This window comes from Nycticebus coucang, chromosome 18, assembly GCF_027406575.1.
Source record: "Nycticebus coucang isolate mNycCou1 chromosome 18, mNycCou1.pri, whole genome shotgun sequence".
Classification (NCBI taxonomy): Eukaryota; Metazoa; Chordata; class Mammalia; order Primates; family Lorisidae; genus Nycticebus; species Nycticebus coucang.
The window spans coordinates 42,919,876-42,936,093 of NC_069797.1; the positions used below are offsets into that span (position 1 = coordinate 42,919,876).

A 16,218-nucleotide genomic window follows, 5' to 3' on the forward strand; every position below is an offset into this window, starting at 1 on the left:
AATGTGAAAAACACTTTTATGTGCTTTTAGTATCTTCTTTTTTGTTCTAAGAGACAGTCTCACTTTATTGCCCTCGGTAGAGTGCTGTGGTGTCACAGCTCACAGCAACCTCCAGCTCTCGGGCTTAGGCGATTTTCTTGCCTCAGCCTCCCGAAGAGCTGGGACTACAGGCGCCAGCCACAATGCCTGGCTATTTTTTTGTTGCAGTTTGGCTGGGGCTGGGTTCAAACCCGCCACTCTCGGTATATGGGGCCGGTGCCCTACTCACTGAGCCACGGGAGCTGCCCATACCTTCTCTTTATCATTTAGGCTAGGTGCAAGGTGAGAATTCCCTAAGATACAGAGGAAAGCTTTGGAAAAGGTGCTTTCACATATTGTGTGAAATAATGATGATGCCTAAACAAAATTGTTTAGCCTGTGTTAAATGAAGGCACCAGAACACCAAACTGTACTTACGATGACTGGATATACAAGACTCTGGATGCACATGGCTACAGCTAGAGGAAGGGTACTTAGGAAACAAAAACAACTCATTTCCTAGGATGGTAGAAGTGTCTTGCTCAGTCCCTAGAATCAAACAGATGTTTAATAAATATTTGTTGAACGAGAAAATCTGATATTCCATGTAAATGTGAATATTGATCTTCCTTTGTTAGACAATCATTACGAGATAATGATACCACCTCTTGTTGACTTAATTGTGTTGTTTTCCTTTTTTCTCCTTTATGTAATGTGATCCTATCTCCACCAAAGAAACTGGTGTCATCAGAAAAGCCTGCAGAGTCTATGAATATAGGGCTTAGCACACAGAACTGGATAAAGGTCACCTGTGCATTTCTGATATCCAAAGCCAGGAAAAGCATTTGCAGATAAGCAGGGGACCTGCTTTTTATACATTAATTGGCAGACCGTCCTTAGGAAAAATAACCCCTTAGGGTCTCAGCTGACAGATCTGTGACTGGGATTAGACAGAAGACCTCCTGCAGGCCTTTTAGTGTTTTTAATGTTAAATGTCAAGATAATATAAAACATACTGGGTCAATGAAGACAGATGAGCTTTCCAAACAGCTAATATTTGAAAACTTTATTTTCTCAAATGAGCACCAACACAGATTGGAAATATGACAGAAACAACGCACTTTTCTCTAGTATTAAATCGCTATGTACAAATACAGGAAAAGGTGAAAACAAATTATTTGGAAACAATTACCTTTGTTAACGAAGCAAAGTGACCTGAAAAAAATACCACCAAGGGAAATAAAAACAGAACAAAAAACCCAAAACCAACAAATAGTTTGTAAACACAGCATAAATTAATAGACAGATTCTACATTGAAAGATCGTCCCCACAGGTTTGGAAAAGGAGACCAAGTCCCACTTTCACCAAAATGTTATACAAAAATTTGTGGGCAGATAGAATTTGATAATGTGAGAATAACTTGTTTCTTCTTGGCTTTAACTTTTACTGCCAGTAGTTTTTATGACAGTATTTAAGAAAATTAAACATCTCTTTCTTCTATCTAGACAACAGGGTTTTTTTTTTTCTTATTTGAGGCAGATTTTAATATATAAATCGTGTTCAAGATTTGATTGCCCAGGCTCTTTTTGAACCTGAGGCCATCTGATCTTAAAAAAAAAAAAAGCTATTCACCTATAAGATATGTATATTATTTTATTATTGTTCTTTTAACCCAAACCAGTTAATGTTTAACATGATGTGGCTTCTAAGACAACTGGAGTTCTGGGATACTTGATTCATACACTCACACCTTAGTGAGAAGCACAGACATCACTCTGCTTGATCTTCACAAACAACAGATTTCCTTTACAGTCTGTAAAGTTGAGCACACAAAGCAAGAAAAAGGAGCAAACCAGCAGCAGCTCCATGCTTAGGAAGACAAAATCCTCGTGGTTTGTGCTGTTGGTCCACTCAGAAACAAAAACAACCAGAGAGAGAGAGAGAGAGAAGAAAAACTTTATGCGCTCAAGGTGTAAACTGTAGTTATAGTGTCCCCAATAAAAAAGAAAACAGGAGGCACGATCCAAAGTGCTTTTACACACTCACACACACACACAATTAAAAACATGACTCCAATTTATTAGAAATTCTTCCAACAAGAGGAATCACTCTAAGTTGTTACTATGAAATTAACTTGGTTTTATTTCTTTTCTTGTCTAGCCAATACTGGTGCGAGAAAATATTTCAATTCTCAACCTTGTAATGTACTGCAGAGTCTGTTCCACTGGGAAAAATGCAGACAGGCATTGTTTTAAAGCCTTGATTCAGACTAAAGTGATAGACCTTAAAAAAAAAAAAAAAAAGTATATTGGTGATCACTGTTTCCCTTAAAATACACTTCAAGAAATGCAGAAATAAAAAGTGCTCTCAGGGAATCTGAGAAAACAGCACCAAATATATTATTTAAAAAATTAAATATTATTTACAAAAAGTACATTTCACAAGCAACTGGTTTCTTTCAATATATATCCACTTGAAAATCTTTTCATAAAGGGGACACTTCTTTTGCACGCACTGACCCACCAGTAAAAATTTCCTCTAGCCTATCTTTGTGACCTTACTGTCACAGGAGGTGGGCAGATCTCAGTCGGGCCCAACTGACAACCAGTGGGTATCAAGTCAGGCTGTTCTTCACTAGCATCAAATCCACCCATCGGCAGCCTGGGACTAATAGACGGGGGAAGGGGGGCGGAGCCTGGGCATACTCCAGGCAGCCACAGTCGTGTGACTCAGAGTGGCACCAGGGAGAGGAAACTAGAAAGTCTGCCAGCTGGACTTCAGTTCAGAACAAAAGCAGCTGCTGGCTGAGGTATAGAACTTCATGCCTTTCCCATCCTCTATTCCCTGTACACCCCCCTCCGAACTCTACCAACAAATTCCAATTCCCTTAACCTGCCTGGGGTGAATGGATGAGGTCTTTGGTTATGCTCTAGGTCGATAATTTGGTGAGGAAATTAAAGGATGAGTCAACTGAGGCCATGAGTTAATTTAGCGCCTCCATCACTCAGCTGCAGCCTCTCCAATACTGCTAAATGTTAGATAACGCAAGCCATGAACAGAGCTGAAGTTATAAGAAGCACTTTTGGTTTCACTGACACAAAGGGAAAGCCTAATGAGTTTTGTTTTTTTCCCCTTGAAGTTATGGAAAAGCCAACACGCTACTCAGATCTCTCACACAAGGTATGGTGCCCTGCACTCACTGGAGGCTCAATGGAAAGTAACTGAAAAAAAAAAAAAAAACCAGAACCAGCGTCTGATGGGAGACTGCTCAGATCCATGCAACAGTCAAAGGCCTCACCCCCAAGGAAGAACAGTGGCACATTGGTCTCTTTCTCTGCCCCTTGAAAATTCTAGGGCATCCCACGTCTGGTTTCTGAATGTCACCACATTCCATTTTTAGTTTTAAAAACAAAACATCTACCTATGTTTAACGCCCATTTTCTTTTTATGGAAAGGATTATCAATGAACAGTCAGGACATTCCCTGAGCAAAGGGTTTAATCAAAATCCATAAATAAAGACTACTTCCTTTAGGAGGGGAAGGAAGAAAGGGGAAAATCCAAGATTTCTGGGCTGGCAAGCCAGCTTAAGGAATGTGAAAGTTGAAATGTGTTTTATTTTTTATTGAGAACTTAGGCCTAGGAGGCAGAGGAACTGTTTCTCTGGGAGCAGAAATTAAACACTTTTTCTGAACTTTGGTCTGCCTTACGGTGAAGTGGGGAGAACAACTTACTCTGCAAGGGCTAATAAAGCACTAGAAAGAGCTGGACAGGGAGCCCTGGGGAGCAAGATTCGATTCCTAAGAATCCATTTGCTACCCCTACGTCTACCTGGCTTTCTGTCAGTCCTGCTGCCGGCCCCGGGGTTCCCACTCTGCCATCAGCACACGGAGATACACAAAGGCATTTCCCCCACAGACTCACACCCTACAGAAATTTGGCTCTGCTGTGGATACAATGCTGAAAATGTCCTGGGTTGTCTGTTTGAATCTTGGTTAATAAATTTTGCAGATTATCTCCAGGAACGCGCTCTTTTGTGAGACTTTTTAAGGTGAATTTCCCTTTAGGATAGGCCTATTTGGAAAACCAGATGCTGAGAATTATCTGACCTACACATCTGAACAATAATATTTTCAGTCTAAGAAATGAAAACTCAGTTGAATGAGTTTCGACCATGCACCTTACACTGGCTGAACTGCTATAGAAGAGACTTCATAGTGTTGAGTAAACGTAATGAACTCCTCTTTCTCAAGAGCCCACTTCCCTAATATAATAAAGTTTGGATGGAGGGGCAGTAATATTGGAATTTATAATCCTCCCCTACTATTGGACCACACCAACAGGAGAATTCTCTCCACACAAGACATTCAGGTCCGAGGGGAACAAGTAGGGCAGGAGGAATCTACCATCCAGGTTATCACTGAGCTCAAAGCCTCCGGCCTCTCTTTTCCAGTCTACCATAATAGAATTGGAGAAAAACACCTGATACTGTGAACAAAGAATGGCTGAGCCCACTGAAGCCACTGTACATCCAAAGAGGAAAGATGTACTTAGCCTGTACTGGTTCAAAATCTAAAAGGTTCTCAGGATTGCCCCTACCCTGCCTAGTCCCTTGCCATATTACTTTTATTAAGGGTCAGAAAAAAGATCAGTCAGACTTGCTAACTGATTCTACTTTTTATTTTTCTGGCTCAGTATCTGAGCCATCTCTTCAGGAGCTTCCACGCTGCAGTCACCTGTGCTCCCTGTTCTCCCCATTACCGATTTTACCTGGTTGCTGGTCAGAGCTTTTGGGATATTTGGATCTTGTGCCTATTGCAAATGGCAGTCCCCTCTCTCATTACCTACGGTGTTTAAAGGGGCAAAGTTGATGACTGCCCAGAGGCATCAGAGTCACCAAAATCCACAGGGCTTCTTCTCAAGTCACTCTTCACTACCAGGACACTCCCCAACTCAGCCCAAGAGAACCGGGCCCTTGCCTTGCCAACTAGAACTGGGGCTACTTCTTGTGCTCATTTGCTAACCTGGCACATTCAGTGTCAGGGACAGAAGCTTCTGATCAGAGAGAATGCAGTAATGAGGTATTTTATTTTTTCTCTTTGTCCTTTCAGACAAGTCGATTATTTCAAGCCTAAGTTATCAGGTCTCCAGGAGCAGCTCAATTCTGTTGCGACCTCGATCCTCCCACCCCCTACCCATCCCCAGGACTCCCAGGGTTTCCCCCTTTTCCCTTTTCCTCTCACCCCCATGCCACTGCTCTCCTGACAAGAGGCCGTCAGGCAGCTCTTGCACAGGCCCCAGGGGCCCTTATCAAGGTGGGCTGCCACAACACGGTCAAGGATCTGTTCCTTTCATTGTTTTGTTTTCAGCCAATGCTAGAACAGAGAGAGAAGCCAGGATCAACTCACAAACAGATACAAAGCAAAGAGACAGAGAGACAGTGATTTAGAGGCCCGTCACCAGAAAGATGGTGTCAGGGCGGGAGGAAGCCCCCGATGGCAAGGCCCCTACATGGATGGAACCAAGTGTTCAGTCACTCTCTCACGCTTGGGTAGAAGGTTCAGTTGGATGGCGTTCACACGGACACTGGATTGGGCGGATGCTGTGCGATCAGTCCCAGCCATTGTCCTTGATCATGTGTGCTAGTTCAATGATGTATTTGCCTTCTTTATATTTCTGGCTGCTTTCAAAAGCATGTTCCTAGGAAATACAAAGGAAGAGAAAATATACTGAATGACCAAAGCCAAGACTTTTTTTTCTGAAACAGACTCTCACTTTGTCACCCTTGGTAGAGTGTTGGAGCATCATAGATCACAGCAACCGCAAACTCTTGGGCTCAAGCCATCCTCTTGCCTCAGCCTCCCCAGTAGCTAAGACTATAGGCACCCACAACAACACCTGGCTAGTTTTTTTTTTAATTTGGCCGGGGCTGGGTTTGAACCCGCCACCTCCGGCATATGGGACCGGCGCCCTACCCGCTGAGCCACAGGCGCCGCCCTAGTTTTTTTTTTTTTTAAACTTGTCTAAAGGTGACTGACAGCAACAACTAAATTAGTCATGCAGCTAATTTACCTCCAAAGACCTAATTAGCACGTGACAGATATCTTTTTTTTCTTGACATAAAGAAAAGAGTACCATGACATCATCATAGCTCACTTCAACCTCAGACTCCGGCACCCACCACAACCTCCTGCTATTTTTAGAAGTGGGGTCTCGCTCTAGCTCAGGCTGGTCTCAAACTTGTGAGCTTAGGCCATCTGCCCACCTCAGCCTCAAAGAGTGCTGGGATAACAGGCGTGAGCCACCGAGCCCAGCTGATCCTTTCTCTTTTTAATTATTGCTCAAATATCATGTCACTAAGGTCTTTCCCAACGACGCTACTTAAAATCTCAGCCACAGCACTCTACCGAGGGCGGTACAGTGAGACTCTGCTCTACAAAAAAAAAACAAAAAACAAACAAAAAAAAATCTCAGCTTCCACCCCAGCACTATCTCTCCCTCTCCTCCTCAATTCTGCTTTATTTTTCTCCACAGCACTTATCACCTTCCATCATACATGATAATTTGCATTTATATTTTGTTTATTGTCTGCCACCCATGACTGCAGTAAAACTTCATGGAATACATAGATTTCCAAGTTTGGTTCATTGTTGTATCCCAAGAAGACAACTTAGCAATGAATGAGTACATTTGTGTGGGGGGGACACCTGGGGGAGGTGGGCAAATATTAGGGGATCTTAATTTCTGGTGCTAATGAAAATCTGCCCTATGGATATATCCAGAGTTTCTGTATCATTCCTGCTAGTTTCTAGGAATAAGATAATCTGGCTATAATTTTAAAATTGTAAGGCCAGGCAAGATGGCTCATGCCTATAATCCCAGCACTTTGGGAGGTGGAGGCAGGCAGATTGCCTAAGCTTATGAGTTTGAGACCAGCCTCAGCAACAGCGAGACCCCATCTCTAAAAATACCCCAGGTATTGTGGTGAGCACTTGTAGTTCCAGCTACTAGGGAGGCTGAGACTACAGAATTGCTTGAATCCAAGAGTCTGAGGTTGCTGTGAGCTATGATGATGCTGGGGTGACAGAGACTTGGTCTCAAAAAATAAAATAAAAAAGTACTTGTTAGTCTTGGAGAAAATACATTTAGCAAGAGATACAAAGCACTGTAAGACCAAACAAGTCTCCTTTTCATTTAGTTTTTCTTGATGCTTCTATGTCAGATATGCAGAGACAGGAGCTGTATAAACTTCAGGCTAGAGACTTGGTGGCCCTGAAGCCCCACCCATCTGCCAGGCCTCCAGAGGGAAAACATAATACAAAGCACCTGGCAGGTCACTTCCTACACTCAGCACTGTGGGCTTCTCCCAGATCACAAATCTAAGTCCTGCATAGATGTAGGATAAAGGGCTATTTGAGAGATAAGCACATAAGAACATCTTGGTGTGGTATCTGAAAAACACTGGTCACCTGGGTGATTTGGGGCCACACAAGCTGATGGAAGCAGTAGGCGTCAGCACGAAGTCTTACAGCCAGTGGGTCTGGGCAGCACCTGTAAGTGCTGCACCTTCTGCCTAGGAGTTCAGATATGGGTCTCTTGTAAAGAAAGGGATCGGTCCACAAAGTGGAGAAGGGAGAGGGGAACCAAGAGAGAATACGGAATGTGCAAACGCCACTGCACACACCAGAGCTGTGGGCCCAGCAGTAATTTCCCTGATACTTCTCAGCAGTTTCTCTGATACAGGACAGAGGAATAAGATCTACTGTTCTATACCCTATAGTGATGTGTTCAAGGGAGGGGGAGGAGAGCAAAACTCAGAGAGAGGTTTCCTATTAAGGGGAAAAAAAAAAAAAAAGTCGCCCCGAGCCACGCAAGCACTTCCACTATGTCAGAAACTGGACTCCAATAGAAAGAGCCCCAGATCTGGAGTCCACAGAGCTGGCTGATTCCACTCCTACCACGCCCTGGCACCAGGTTACCTAACCACTCAAATTTCTGCTCAGTCACTTAAAAAATTGGGATATTTACATGATTTCACAAGAATGTTATGAAGATTGGAGGAAATAATGGATAATGAAGCCCTACTCTTGACACATGTAAGAGTTATCAATGAATGTTTGGGGTGTTAGACATGTCCCCGCATGTGCCACTGGGGACTTGTCAGTCTGTTCCCATGATGCTCCTCCCTGATGTAACTGAACAGGGGACAGGGGCTGGACCTCATTCATTCACTTTTGTATGCAGTCAAAGGCTTTCAATAAAATTTTGTCAAATGAGTGGATCATTTCACCCAAACCTCAAGCAAGGAGCAAAACTAGGCAACTCGGGTTTATTTTTTTTCACTAACACAGCCTCAGATCCTCAGTGGAGTAACACAGCCAAGACTTGGGAAACAGAGGAGGAGCAGAACATTTCTGGATAATCAAACCCAGAATTGCCCCGACACGCACACACTCCATCACCCAGGAGAGGAGGCCTGAGATTGCACAAAGGGAGCAGACATCACCAAGCCCAGTTTCTCCTACAATGAACAACCAAGTTGACCCTAACTAGCTGTGGCTAAACCCTCTTGGCATCGTGAACCACACTATTGAGGTGTTTTCTTCCTAACCTGGAACGTTTTGAGAGAGATATGAACAATGGAATCTAAAGGCAGTGCAGGATGTTTTACATCTGCACATTTTCAAGCTTCATTTAAATGGAATCATACCTTTGTGTCTGGCATCTATTGCTCACATTTCATTTTTTCACATATATCTATTCCTACAGGTGGTGTTTTTTTGGGCGGAGGGTTGTTTTGTTTTGTTTTTAGTATGAGGTCCACAGCAAAACTGAGTGGAAAGCACAGACTTGACCACAGACCCACACTCTCACCCCAGACTCCCTCACTGTCACAATCCCAACCACGCGGTATATTTGTTACAACCAGGGAATCTACACTGACAGGTCATCGTCACCCTGCAGCAGCTTTGACTACTCCTTCAGGCTTTTTCCAAGGCAGGTCCTGAGCCAATGACAGGATGGGGAATGAGACATTTTCCATGGAAAGAATTGGCCTTCCAAGAGTCAGGAAGACCAATTTTTCAATATCCTCACACTTAAACCAACTCTCTAAGTATGAGGAAATGAGAAAACTTAGCACAAAAGCCAAGCAGGTTGTCAAGGATGCACAGCCAAATCTGAACCTGACTCTAGTTGCCAGGATAGTACTCGGCTACTAGTCAGAGGGAGCACAACAGCTGTGTCCTGAATTGCGTGGTGACCCCAATGCACATGACAAGAATCAGTCCCCAGTGTTAAAGCAGTAGATCCCTGCCCTTCCCACCTCCGTCCTGGCAAAGGACTGCTCACTCTTCCTAGACCCCAAGAGGACCTTAAAATGTTTTGCTGAGTTAAACAAAGAAAGATTGTCCGTTTGGGAGATCCCAGCCATGACTATATATGACAGTGAATGTTATTTAAGACAACAGGCACGGTGGCTCATGCCTGTAATTCTAGCACTCTTGGGAGGCCAAGGTGGAAGGATCATTTGGGCTCAGGACTTGGAGACCAGCAAGAGTAAGAGCAAAACCCTATCTCTACTGATAAGAAAAAAAAAAAAAAGAAGAAGAAAATATTCAATGGATGTCTTGGCACATGCCTGTAATCCCAGCTACTTGGGAGGCTGAAGCAGAAGGATCACTTGAGCCCAGAATTTGAGGTCCATGGCAATCTAGCCTGGGGTGATGAGACTCTATCTCTCAATGAAAAAAAAAAAAAAGACAAGGCAAAGTTTGATGATGTCTTGCCCGTTAGGGACATGTAACTGGAGCAGCCACCAAAGGGATGGGGAACCTGTGGCCTTCTGGTCTTGAGTGAATCCAAATCTTATAGAACAAATCCTTTTAATTTGGAGTTTAAATTTGTTTAAGGGGACATACTGGGGGATCTGGAGGCCACATATTTTCCATCTCTGGGGGCCATCTCTAAAATAGAGATGAAGACAATACTTACCTCTAAGGATGTTGTGAAGAGTAAATAATCAAAGCTTGGCATACAGTAAGCTATCAGACAATATGTTATACGTGGGCCAGGAACTGTAGCTCCTGCCTGTAATCCCTGCACTCAGGGAGGCCGAGGCAGGTGGATTGCTTGAGCTCAGGAGTTTGAGACCAGCCTGATCAAGAGCAAGACCCCTTCTCTAAAAATAGCTGGGCATGATGGGGTAGGTCCCTCTAGTCCCATTTACTCAAGAGTCTGAGGCAAGAGGATTGAGGGAGCCCAAGAGTTTGAGGTTGCTGTGAGCTATGGACACCACAGCACTCTACTGAGAGCAACAAAGTGAGACTCTGACTCAAAAAAAAGAAAGAAATGTCTCAGGGGTAGGTATGAAGGAATGAACAGGAGGAGGGATGTTGTTAGTGAAAAGGGAAAAAAGAGTGTGGCAGGGAGATGGGTGTATTAGGCAGTGCTTTTTGAGTTCACTCTCCTGTCTTGGTCTAAGACAATTGCACAACACCATGGGAAGCAAACAGAAAGCATTCTTCTAGAATGAGGCTCTTGGCTATTCCCCGCATAGCCCTCTACCAACCAGACCCCTCTGTACTTACATATTTCCAGCCCAGCGTAGTTTTGCAGTTTTCACAGTAAATGTCTGCAACTGCATGCAGTCCTGTGAGCAACACACGCTCCTCTGCAGGGCCACAGCCCACATTAACTCTGTCAGGGACAGAAAAGGAGACGGGGTAGTTAGTTGCTTGCACATCAGTCATTCAAGCTGAGCTTCCAGCAAAAAATTAACTAGGCAAGGCAGCCCCGAGGGAAGCCAACACTGAGGAGAGGACAGTCTAAAACTGAAATAAATAACAACCCCCAAAAGGTTGGGACGAAATGGAAATGTCTCAGTTGGAATGAATTTGAGATCTGCAAGTTCTGATTCACTGGGTCTACAAAAATAGTTTTTATGGTGGAGATTTTGCTTAGAATTTAACTGTTCAAACAAGTATTTTTAATCTTGTGATTTAAGGAGACAAACTGACAACCACACTGTGAAGCCTACAGCCATGAGCATGGGTCCTCGAGGCTTACCGAGGACAGAATAAAGGTAAAGATGCCCCATGTGAGAGCAGCCTGGTTCCAAACACCAGCAGGAATGAGTCGCAGCGCTGGGACTCACAGAGCACCTCACTCAAGCTGAACATGCTAGATTTCCATTTCTACGGTTCCTTGGGCTTGTGTGAGCTTTGCCTTCCGTTCCCAGAGAAGAGGTTTTAAATCCTGTGCCCTTGACGACTCAGGGCTGTGCACACTCTGTATCTTCCATGGGCCTTGCCTTGCTGCCTAGGTTCTCTTCAGCAACAACACACTTCAAATCTCATCAGGAGACCCCATGTTAAGGCTCTCAGAAGCTCTTCAGCCCTTCCCTATGGCACCACAGCCCTCCGATGTACACACTGAGCATAGTGTAGGGAATATTATTATTTTTAGCAAGGGATGCTACCCACCAAATTCCCCAAAGGCAGGTGATTCCCAATTATGGACAGTAACACTCCATGAGGTTTTAACGTGGCAGAGAAAGCAGGATCCACTGTTTGATAAGCATTAAGGGTTGCTTTCTTCCCCATCCCTCAAAATTTACACCGAGCCACGGAGGTACCGTGAAGAGACACTCACACTGAGTTAAAGAGGTACGCTCGTCCTTGACTTCCTTGGAACGACTGAAACGTAAGAAAACAAATTGATAGTTAGATATCCATTCCACCCGCCTATTTGGGACACCGACCCAAATCACAACAAGTATGACCTTTTGGGATCGACACTGCAAAAGGGAGCACAGAGTCCAGCTGGCAGATGGCACGGAGGAGGAGGCAAGGGCAGAATAAACAGAGCTACAAAGCTCCAACCAGCCCACACTTGGATTGTTGTCACCAGCCCAGATGAGAAGAGAAGAAAGGAAAAAAAAACCCAAGCCCCACTAGGTAGTTAAAAACTGCTTTCCTTCTGATATTGTTAGAGATAATTAATCCACATTGGCCTTTCCTGGTCCATCTGATTTCAGCCATCTGTACTAGCCACAGCTTTCCCAGGCTGGCTCAGGCAGGGACACCAATATGAGCACTTTTTCAAGAATAAACTATCAACCCCACACTTACCACTTGTCTTGCCTCCTGATAAATCCTAACAGTTACCAGTTCCTAAAGAGGAATATGGAAGCCCTTGTTGTGAGGTGTAAGTAATTTGATGCCTACATCACAGAAATGCTCATTAGGCAGCAATCCCATTTTAACCTCTAGCTTAAATATGAGCTTCTTTCTTCCAGCTGGAGGGTGGCAGGGAACTGTAGAAATAGGAGCCAGAGCCTGTCATGTAATTTGGCGTCTACTTCCATTAATGCAGGCCCTGTCCGTGTTTTCCTCCTCTGGTTACACTGAGATGCCTGCCTGACATATGCCAGCCGTGTTCTGCATTGCTGCCTGCATTTTTAATGTGGTCTGACAATTGTATCCTGAATTTAACATCCTAGTCTGGTCTGAAAACCACTTGAAAAACCAGCAAGAGACTCTCCCATGACCTCTGTTATTCAGTGGCTGAAGAAATCTGGGAGTAACTGGTTAACAGATGAACAGAGGGTAGGATACAGATCACTACCCACAAGGAAGTCATTCTGCCAGATGAGCAGAACTTCAGGGGTCAGTGCCGCTAGCCAGAGAGAAAGGCAAAACTCTTCACTTGTGGAAAAACTGCCTCTGGGGCACTGGATTATTGGTGGCCTCCAACATTCAGATACACCGGAAGCCTTTACTCCCAGGTGCAACTGCAAGGAGCAAACAGATGTTCTGGGCAGCTGCTGCCCAGACCTAAACCAACACCTTCCTTTATTGAGCCTTACAACATCCGTGGGGTAACAGTAGCTCCCAGGCTACAACGGAGCAGCTACATACAACAGAGCCTTAAAACCTGGAACCTGGATGCCTATGCCAAGTGTCTGGATGAGACAATGTGCCAGGGACACAGTGTGGGTATGGACAAACTGTCAGTTCAATCTTGGAGCACAAAGATACCACAGGGCTTCGATATGGGCCTTTAGCCCTGCCCCCAGCATCTTCTCTTGCTACTTTCCTACCATGTCCTTTGCTCTTGTCAGGCCATTTTACATTTCACCAACTTTGCCCACACTGTCCTCTCCGATGGGGAGGCTCTTCTACCTGCCCAGTCCTAAGCCTCTGCTCAGCTCCCCTTTCTGGGACCTCCCCAGAAAGAAGCACCCAAGGACATCCATGTTGTGAATCCTTTGTGTTCCCTGTGTTTTCCTTTTTCTTAGCACCTAGAACCCTGGATTTAAATCACCTGTTTATTTATAATGTTCTCACTAGGTTGTGAGATACCTGAACACGTGGGCCATGTCTTCAGTCTCTCTCTGAATCCCCAGAACATCTCACCTGAACCTGGCATACAGTAGGCATTTATTAAATATTTATTCTATGAGTTAACTGTCCCTATTTTATTTTCTATAAACAATTATATTGACATATAACAAACTCTACATATTTAAAGTATACTCTGGGCCCACATCACAAAGTCCCAAAGCTGCTGGTGTGGGTGTGGGTGGAAGGGAACACTTAGACATGGTTGGTGGGACTACAGACTAATACTGCCTTTTTGGAAAGAAGTACGGAGAATCCTTAAAGAGGTAAAAGTAGACCTTCCATTTGATCCCACAATCTTATTACTAGGTATGTACTCAGAAAAAAAATAACCACTTTGCCATAAGGACATTTGTACTAGAATGTTTATCACAGCTCAATTCACAATCTCCAAGACGTGGAAACAACCCAAGTGCCCATCAACTCAGGAATGGTCAAATAAACTGTGGTATACATATACCATGGTATACTATTCAGCCACAAAGAATGATAGAGACTTTACATCTTTTGTATTTACCTGGATGGATGTGGAGAACATCCTCCTCCTAAGTAATGTATCACAAGAATGGAAAAGCAGGTATCCGATGTACTCAACACTAATATGGAAGTAGTACATGAACTACATACCCACATACGAAAAAAACATAACTGCCTGGGTGTGGTGGCTCATTACCTGTAACCCTACCACTCTAGGAGGCTGAGGCAGGTGGATTGCCTGAGCTCAGGAGTTCAAGACCAGCCTAAGCAACAGCAAGATCCTGTTTCTATTAAAAATAGAAAAAAAGCTAGCCAGGTATAGTAGCACATGTCTGTAGTCCCAGCTACTGGGAAGACTGAGGCCAGAGGAATGCTCAAGCCCAAGAGTTGGAGGTTGCTATAAGCTATGATGCCATGGCACTCTACCCAGGGTGAGAGAGTGAGACTCTGTCTCAAAAAAAAAAAAAAAAAAAAAAAAAACAATGGTTCTCCCAAAATTGAAACCTGACCCCCAAGGCGATGGTAATAAGGGGTGAGGCCTCTGGGAGATGATTGGCCCTCAGGGATTACTGCTGTTAGGAAAGATGCCTGAGGGAGCGTGTTACCCCTACCTCCAGATGAGGATTCATGGAAGGCACATCTGTAAAGAATGGACCCTCACCAGACAGCACATCTGCTGGCACTTTAATCTTAATTCAGCCTCCAGAATCGTGAGCAGAATTTATAGAACAGAAAATTTCTGTTGTTTATAAATTACCCAGTCTAAAGTATTTTGTTTTAGCAGCTTGAATAGACTAAGACCTTCTCCATTCTTCTCTTTTCCTCAGCCTCTGACACCATTAATTTGCTTTCTGTCTCTATGGATTTGCCTATTCTGGACATTTTATATAAAGGTAATCATACATTATTTGTATATCTGGTTTATTTCACTTAGCATGTTTTCAAGGTTTATCCATGTTGAAGCACATGTCAATATTTTATTAATTTTTTGGCTGAATAATATTCTGTTATATGGATATACCACATTTTGTTTGTCCATTCATCAGCTGATGGACATTTGGATTGTTTCCATTTCTTGGATATTATTAATAATGCTGCTATGCAGATCTGTGTTAACAATTGCAAGTGAACATACGTTTTCATTTGCATGAGCATATACCTATGAGTGCAATTACTGGGTCACATGGTAATTCTAGGTTTAATTTATTGAGGAGCCGCAAAAACATTTTCCACAGCAGCCATATCATTTTACATCGCAATGTATGAAGATTACAGTTTCCCCTCATCCTCACTAATGGCTTGTTATCCTCCCCACATCTTTTTTACATTTTAGCCATTCAAGTGGGTGTGAAATGGTATCTCATTGTGGTTTTGATTTGCATTTTCCTGAGGACAAATGATGCTGAGCATTCTTACTGGTGTATTTTGGCTATTTGTATATCAACTTTGGATAAATGTCTATTCAAATCCTTTGTCTATTCAAACACCCCCCCAAAAAAAACACCCACACAATTAAATTCAAGTTGGGAGGAAGAGGAAAGAGATAGGAGAGAGGGGACTTAGTGAGCTCTCACTACCAGGTACAGTATAGGAGTATATGGCACAGCTCCTGGGTGAAGGGCTCAACTATATAACTTGGACATTACCTACCAAACACAAAGTAACCTAATTGCTTGTACCCATAAGTCAATCTGAAATTAGAAAAATAAAAATAAAGTGTACTATCGGAGGAGTTCTGATCGCTATATATATCTGCAAAACCATCACCACAATCAAGAACACAGGATTATTATACCCAGCAATTCTTTTTTTTTTCCCTAAACAATTCTTATTCCCCTCTCAATTCTCTGCTCCTCTGACCCCCTTTTCCATCTGTGGAACACAGGCAACCAACCACTACTTTCTGTTACTATAATTTGTAATTTTCTAGAATTTTTTTTTTTTTGAGACAGATTCTCACTTTCTCGCCCTCGGTAAAGTGCTGTGGTGTCAGTAGAGTGCTGTGGTGTCATGGTTCACAGCAATCTCAAACACTTGGGCTCAAGGGATCCTCTTGCCTCAGTCTCCCAAGTAGCTAGGATTACAGGCAACCACCACAAACGCCCGGCTATTTTTTAGAGACGGGGTCTTACTATTGCTTGTGCTGGTCTCGAACTCCTAAGCTCAGGTGATCCACTCGCCTGAGCCCCCTCAAAGTGCTAGGATTACAGGCATGAGCCACTGCACCTGGCTAAAATTTTTAGTAAGTGAAATTACACAGTATGTATTATTTTTTGTCTGGCTTCTTTAATTCAGCATAATTCTTTCAGGATTCATTCATG

The 16,218-nt window shown here is 43.5% G+C and overlaps 1 protein-coding gene across 1 annotated transcript in view; it reads right to left on the reverse strand.

The window, feature by feature from the left end:
- Positions 1–5,115: 5,115 nt before the first annotated feature.
- Positions 5,116–16,218, reverse strand: part of YPEL2 (yippee like 2) — a 74,244-nt gene continuing 63,141 nt past the window's right edge. The window contains exons 3-5 of the mRNA XM_053569805.1: positions 11,670–11,713; positions 10,607–10,715; positions 5,116–5,717 (exon numbers count right to left, since the gene is read on the reverse strand). Coding sequence (XP_053425780.1) covers positions 5,628–5,717; positions 10,607–10,715; positions 11,670–11,713 — 243 coding nt within the window. The 3' untranslated portion in view covers positions 5,116–5,627. The remainder of the gene's footprint in view (positions 5,718–10,606; positions 10,716–11,669; positions 11,714–16,218) is intronic.